We start from the raw sequence: 8,033 nt of genomic DNA, 5'->3' as shown, positions 1-8,033 counted from the left end.
CTGATAGGAGAAAGATGAGAGGGGGAGGAGGAGAAAGGCTATGTGTGCTGGGGAGTTTAGGTGGAGGAGATCTGGGACCCAGTCCAGGGGAGGGAGTGAACGGGGTGAGAGTCAGGAGAAAGGCGAGGTAATTATAAAAAGCTGGGTGAGTTGAGCATGGAAAAACATAAAAGCTATGTCAGGACATTGCTCAAGTTTTTATCTTTAAAGCTTCCTACTGCTTTGAACTGTCCCCCGAGAGCAGTTTTAGGTTAAAAAACTTTAATCTTATTTCAACAGAACCATCAGATTAATTTTACATTGAGTTAAACCAAAGTTACAAATGAAACAGGATAGTTCATCAATTTTACTTTTGTCCCTGTTTCATATTAAATCTGAACTAGATTAGCCTAATCTAGATAACTTTCATCTTCTAGAAGGGTCTGAATACTTTGTCCACAGAGGGCGCTAAAATCTATTCAACTTTAAACATTGTGACAGGTGCTCAATGTTGATATTATGTTTGATATTAATAACACATTGGGGAGTTTGTTTGCCAGTGACACCCTGCCATGGAAATACTCTAACACAGGGGTCTGAAATGTTTTTCAGACCATAGATCCCCTAAATGATGGAGAGATGGAGCAAGGGTTCCCCATATAGTCGTTCATTCATTTTTCGAACCCCTTTTCCTATTCAGGATGGAGCCTATCCCAGCTGTCATTGAGCTAGAGGTGGGGTACACCCTGGACTGGTCACCAGTTAACCACAGAGCTGACACTTAAGTCGCGTTTTCACTAAGCAGACCGGCTCGGTTCGTCTCGGTATGGCACGTATTTTGTGGCGTTTCCACTGACTTATCCCTAAAAACCGAGATGAGCCGTCCCACTTTTTGGGACCCTTTCTTATGGGTGCCGGACCGAACTGATCCGCTCTCAGAAGGTGGAGCTTCAACACTGCAGACCGTTGATTGGTCAAAAGAATCGTCACTTACCCCGACAGCAGCTGCATTTCTCCTGGCGCCTCACAGACTTCTCTGAAACAAAAGCTTGATTGCACTTTGTAACAGAGAGCTACATGAAAATCACAGAGAGGACAAAATGCTGGATGTCCTCCATCTGTGCTCTTTGTGTACTGTGTCGCGTTTTTCTTCTTTGTTGGATTTAATAGCAGGGTAAGCTGCTTCGGCGTCTATTGTTTAACAGCTGCGGCTTCCGACATCCGGCTTACACACCGCCTACCACGAGAGGGCACAGTTTGTTGTGGAAACGCAAACGGGATCAGTCTTAACTGTACCAAACCATCCCAAACAGTACTGACCCGGACTGCTTGGTGGAAACGTGGCTATAGACAGACAACCATTCCCACACACACTCACGCTGATGGGGCAATTGAGAGTAACCAATTAACCTACATGTTTTTGGACTGTGGGAGGAAGCCAGAGGACCTGGAGAAGGGGGGGAACACCGGCCAAGCTGGGATTCGAACCGGTGACCTTCGACCTGCAGCACTAACTGTTGCAACCCCCCCCCCCATATATATATATATATATATATATATATATATATATATATATATATATATATATATATATATATATATATATATATATATATATATATATATATAGTATGTTACATGAAACCAGGCCTAGAACGTATGCGTTCAGTATTAAACTATTTTGGGGAACCTGACAGAGCCAGTATAAAGCATGCTGCTGCATGATTAGCAGAGCAGCAATAGAGGCAGGTCTTTCTCTGTACTGAGAAGCTAGAATTGAATGCTGATTGAACCTGTGTGCAGTGTGAGAGAGCTGCGCTGCTGAATGTGTTAATTTCTGACTGAGATTACACTTTTGCCCTCCGTTCATTCATTTGTGTGTTTAAGAACAATAAAATGAATAAAAGTTTAAATATTTGAGGAAAACTATTTGAAAATACAAAAAAAATGTCCTGGTCTACCAAAAATGTTACAGACCCCCTGCAGTACCTCCTGCAATTATAAATTGTAATTGATTTTGAAAGGCATTTTGCAATTTATTCCCGTTCTACTTGCCGTATTTGCTCCTGTAACTGTCCTGAAACCTCACAGACTCCTGAGGGCACACTTCGACCTCCACTAACCACAAATAATTTCATAAGAACACCAGAGTCAGTCAAATCACAGGAGTCTTTGTTCAATTGCAAATTGGGTCAAATCTAAGTAAGATGGGCCACTGCCTAGAGTTTGTTTCTTTCCATGTTATTAAATCTAAACCTGCTGCACACCAGGATGGTCCTGATGTGACCACAGCAAGCAGATCTCCAGGATCTGACTCCAGCAGCAGCAGGGTATCTCGTCCTGCCATTGGTTAAACAGCAGGGCTCCTCCATGCTAACATTAATGTTAACGTTCCCATACATTCCTGCACAGGAGAAGACTGGCAAAGACCTCGCTGTGGTTACCTCTATAAACACACACACACACACACACACACACACACACACACACACACACACACACACACACACACACACACACACACACACACACACACACACACACACACACACACACACACACAGTGACTGTGGAAGAAAAGCAGATCCAGCTCATGCAGCCATATTGAAACATTTAAGGTTCAGTATTAAACACTATCGGAAAGTATATAAACCAGGTCTGACTCCTGCCACAGGATCTGAGCTTTCATTTAAATGGCATAATAACTTTAAATGACATCATATGTTTCAGAATAAGTTAATTCTTGTATTTGGAACAGTGGGTTAAGTCATAGATGAGACCATCTTCTTATGACTTTTTCATGTTCTCCCGTTAAGAAGAAAAGCAGTCATGAATGGATGAATGAGCCAAAGTGGATAAATATTTCACACTGCACAGAGGAACACTCAGAGTTAACTGTCATTTGTTCTGCTTACTGTTATTTCTCACTGTAAGGTTTTTAACAAGTTCTTCTTCATGTCATAACTGTGATGCCTTAGCTTTAAAAATGTCTCATTGGCTGATTAATTCACCCTGAGGTGGGAATGATGAAACATTGTGAGAGACACTGAAGAGGAAAAACTGTATGATGTGTAAAGTCATCTGTTAACCCGCAGGTGAAGAAAAAAAACCCTGGGGAATGTGAGAAAGTACATTTAAGGTTTGTTTAACACCATGTGTGACCACAGAAGAACAATCTGAAAGGCTCTCAATCTAAAACCAAAGTGCATAGGATCACTGAGGTCAGCTAAGTAGATAAGATATTTCCAACTTTATGGAGGGCCCTGGTGTGACATATAAAAACACTACATAAAGACAACATTAGCAACCATAAAAAGTCAGACGCTGCTGGTGTTTTACGATCCGGTTCATCTCCTAAGGAGCCTCTCTGAGCCAGCCAGCGCCAGAGGACTGATTTACTCGTCACACAGGGGGACATATTTAGACGCGACGCGGTGCAGTAAAGCTGGCGGGGCAGAAGATGACCCAGACTGAAGGAGAGAGGAACACGTAGGCTCAGCAGTTAACCTCCTGCCATTAAAGCAGAGGTGATTTCTGACCACAGGCCAGGGGACAATGGACTACACTGCACTAATTACACACCCTTACACTGATAATAGGAACTGAACTCACTCTTTATGAGCACCAGCAGACATCTGTACATCTATCTTCAACAATTTGTATCCGCATAGATGGAATAAAAGACTTTTCAGATGTGTGGTCTCTGCAGTGTGAACACTAAAAAAGGTAATCAAACTGTAAATTGCAAATAAATCTGCCTCAAAAACCAAAAGAGGGACAGGCTGAGAATACGGGTCAGTCAGATGGTAAATATTTCAGTTTTGACACATTTCCTATCTCTGTGATTATAATATATATTGGTATAGGTGTCACAATTTAGCAAGTTACAGCAAAACTAAATGGGGAATTATTTTCTGTGGTTAGTAAAGTACACACACACACACACACACACACGCACACACACACACACACACACACACACACATATATATATATATATATCATGTTTATATGCGGTGTAAGGGAAGGAAGAATACAAGGAAGTTTAAAAAAAAATGACTGGCAAGAGAAATCTATCAGCTTGACTTAAGATACAAGGGACTGAATACAGCCTTTTGTGTGATCATTGAGAAAAGCACACTTTATTTTAGTATTTATCAACAAGTAAAAGTAGCAAAAGGACAGGGAAAAAGGCTCATAAAATCTATTTCTCGTCTTAATTGATTGTATGAATACAGACTCGCTCCGTCCCGCTTTGACAGAAGAGCGGGTAACCTGATATTCAAAAACATACGTCATCTACGGCTGCTCCGCGCCTGCGCTCTGCTACAGCATTACCTCATCCCAGAATCCACCGCGAGATTCAGAATCTTCTGGGCAACGCGCCTTATCTACGGAATGAGCTCCGCCCCTCGACACGCCCTCTAGCCAATGGGAGAGCCCCCTCATGACATCATGGTTATTTTTAGAGAGGCAGTGGCAGCAGATAAGGATAGCCTGCACGCGGCTCCGCTCAGACTGTGTACACACAGCGGAGGAGTTCATACTCATACAGATCCCGGTAGCGAGAGTCTCGGGACAGAAGAAAGTTCTCGTTCCGGACTTCACTCACCACTCACGGGTTTCACCGACTGAAGGACGTTAGGAAACTACAGAGGAGCAGTTATTAAAAAGACTTTCTGTTTGTGTTTTCGGTTCTTCTTCTATGTTTACCAAGATGGAAACTACTTTCTATGACGACTCTCTGAACGCTTTCTCTCAGCACGACTCAACCGGCTTCAGCTTCAGTAGCCCCAAAGCTCTGAAACAAAGTATGACCCTGAACCTGTCAGACCCTACCGGCTCTCTGAAGCCGCACCTCCGGGCTAAAGCCGCGGACCTCCTCACCTCTCCGGACGTGGGTCTCCTGAAGCTGGCTTCCCCGGAGTTGGAGCGGCTCATCATCCAGTCCAGCAACGGACTCATCACCACCACTCCAACCCCTACCCAGTTTATCTGCCCTAAGAACGTCACGGACGAGCAGGAGGGCTTCGCAGAGGGGTTCGTCCGGGCTCTGGCGGAGCTGCACCACCAGCACATGCCGGCACCGGCCAACGTCAGCGTCACCTCGTCTTCCCAAACCAGCGTCAGCTCCGCCCTACCACCGGTATCCTCGGTTGCCGGGGGGTCTGTTTACACTAACAGCGGCTCTCTACGCGCGGACTCCCCGGTCTATGAGGACCTTAACACTTTCACCCCAGCCATCAGCACCGTATCGGCCCCGAACTACACTACTTCAGCTCCCATCATGTCCTTCCCCGCTGCTCAGTCACAGCTTCCCCTGTATGGACAGCCCTCCCCCGCCCCGCTGTCCCGGCTCAGCGCGCTCAAAGAGGAGCCGCAGACCGTGCCTGAAATGCCGGGGGAGACTCCTCCACTGTCCCCCATTGACATGGAGAGCCAGGAGCGCATCAAGGCCGAGAGGAAGCGCATGAGGAACCGCATTGCTGCTTCCAAATGCCGAAAGAGGAAACTGGAGCGGATCTCCCGGCTGGAGGACAAAGTGAAGAACCTGAAGTCTCAGAACTCAGAGCTCGCGTCCACCGCCAACATGCTGCGCGAGCAGGTGGCCCAGCTGAAGCAGAAGGTGATGAACCACGTGAACAGTGGCTGTCAGCTCATGTTGACGCAGCAGCTCCAGACCTTCTGAGGGGGGTCAGCACCGGAGAGAGACTGATGATGGACGGTGCGGACGCTTCCTGTTTTGTCCCGGCATCGGGACCGGATTTGGGATGTTGTGGCGCCTCACAGGCAGGACCGGGAGCCGCACTGGAGTTCCTGAGTGCCTGGCGCCCCCCTTGGCTCGTCCCGCAGAGGGGCTGGAGACAGTAAGAACCGGAGGGGGTAGCACGCAGGATTTTCTCTGTTCTTACAGAACTGGACTGAATGTTCTTGATTTTCTCCCGGGTCTGCACGGACCGGATCAGGCCACCAAAGGAGACTTTCAGTATATGAGGATACCTGCTAACTTTTCTGAAGCCATAGAGGCCCAAACTTTACAGACTGAAGAGTTGAAAGCTGCCTGAACCTGAGTTTCAGTACAAAAGACTTTTTCTTAATTGTAAGAAGTAACATTAGAAAAGCTTCAAGGTTTCTTGTTTCTTTCTAAACTTGTTTGATGAGGTTTCACTCATTGTTAATGTACAGGAGATCAACGTGGAGTACTTCTGTTTTGTATTAAATACTCTTAAATTTTTTATGCTTTGTTTTCTGAGCATTTCAGAAACTCATCCATATTTAAGAAAATAAAGCTGATCAACTTTAGCGGCCACTGTGTCCTGTCTGTTTAGTGTGTGTGATTTGTCAATGTGTGTGTGTGTGCTTCTGTGAGAGAAAGAGGGTGTGTCATGTCAGCAGCTTTAACAATAAAACATGTTGCAACATGTTGCAGGATCTGTCAGTCCTCAGCTCCTGCAGGTAAATTCCATCAGAGTTGTTATTGATCCGACCTCTGTGATTTTTAGAGCTGACAGGATGGCCCCACTCATGAACACACACGCACACATCTGAAAAATGTGAATGTCCTACAAATCCTCCATTTTTTTAAGAGTTCACTCGAGAAAAGAGTCATATAAAACCAAGATAAAAATCAAAACCTTCACACAGACTTTAAAAGAAAAGGAATAATCATGGAAACAAACCAAAACAACTAAATAGTTGCAACGTATAGTCAAAGATGTGAAGTTCATCTGAAGATATAAAACTACAGAGCTTTTATTAAAACAAAATGAATGGAGAAAATGATATAGGATTATAGCAGGAAGGGTTAAGCTAAAGAATAACTACAGGACGAAAATATTCTTGTTCTTCACAAACATCTTGACATAAATTAAGAGTATGTACAGTTTTGTGTTGTTCATAAATGTTAAACACATAACAGCAGGGTTTCATCCCTGTTGCATCACAAAGTTACAAAATATGACTCCCCCTGCTGGTGGTAGTTAGAAAGAGCAAGCCGGTAATGAGTCAGGTAAAGCTTTTAAGTAAGAGAAAACAGGTAGGAATATGGAGCAGTTTTTCACTTACTTTCAGAGAAAACGTGTGTGTGCTGAGTAACATGAGCATTTGTATACAACATGAACCTCACTAAAATAAGACATACAGACCAGATTTGTTTTTCTGTCCAGCTCCACCATTTTTTTTAAATCAATCAAATCAAATATATCTCGATGTTGCCACAATAGACAAATAAACCTTTATTTTTTTTTGTTTGACCAAAAAATCCGTCTCGTCTCTGATCAACTGCAGCAGGTGACTGGGACATTATATGAAATGTGTCTAACTAACCGCGAGAGGGCGACCGACTCACTGATATAAGAAATGGTGTAATATCTTTCACCAGGTATTTCTGTATCACTTTAGTGCACACACACACACACACACACACACACACACACACACACACACACACACACACACACACACACACACACACACACACACACACACACACACACACTCGGAGATGACAGGCGTACTGTATGTACATCTATGACCCCTGCAAGGTGGAGTTTAACAGAACACGAGATATAATACAAAGAAGATTTGGAGAAAAAATGAGACATAGGAGCTTTATATAAAAATTTGTATGCATTATAATGGTGAATTAAGTTTATTGTAGAGGATACGATCTATTCTCCCAATATCGTCTTAACCAAAAAACTGATAAATTCAGATAAATCACTTGGTCGGACGTATTTGTTATCAGACTGACATAAATTATTTTGTCCACCTTTCCTTTTCAGTGAAAGTTAAACGTAAATTTGTCCTGATTGTTTTGTTATAGAAGGATCTGTGCCTTTTATTTGCCCTGAATGGCGCTACCGTGACGTCAGATCGGAAGTGGTGTCCCATCTTCCATATAAGGAAAGGGAACGCTCCGAAGATGACGTCACTGCTGGAGGCTTGTTTTACGGGAAGTGAGCGGACTCTGTAATCCGCATAATAAGGAGTTAGAGATGTCAGCGAGCTGATTACACCGACCAATGAACACAGAGCGCTGTTTAAGCCAACTA

At 44.0% G+C, this 8,033-nt stretch overlaps 1 protein-coding gene across 1 annotated transcript; it reads left to right on the top strand.

Annotated features, from left to right (window-relative positions):
- Positions 1-4,474: 4,474 nt before the first annotated feature.
- jun (Jun proto-oncogene, AP-1 transcription factor subunit) lies at positions 4,475-6,282 on the top strand. The gene has a single exon (XM_074667394.1). It carries the CDS (start codon positions 4,685-4,687, stop codon positions 5,666-5,668), a length of 984 nt encoding a protein of 327 aa, XP_074523495.1. The 5' UTR covers positions 4,475-4,684; the 3' UTR covers positions 5,669-6,282.
- Positions 6,283-8,033: the final 1,751 nt, after the last annotated feature.

Source organism: Halichoeres trimaculatus, unplaced genomic scaffold (genome assembly GCF_033239565.1).
Source record: "Halichoeres trimaculatus isolate MK-OKI-2021-1 unplaced genomic scaffold, fHalTri1.1 fHalTri1_scaffold_4, whole genome shotgun sequence".
Lineage (NCBI taxonomy): Eukaryota > Metazoa > Chordata > Actinopteri > Labriformes > Labridae > Halichoeres > Halichoeres trimaculatus.
The sequence above is the reverse complement of the archived record's forward strand: the minus strand, read 5'-3'. Positions and strand labels throughout refer to the sequence as shown.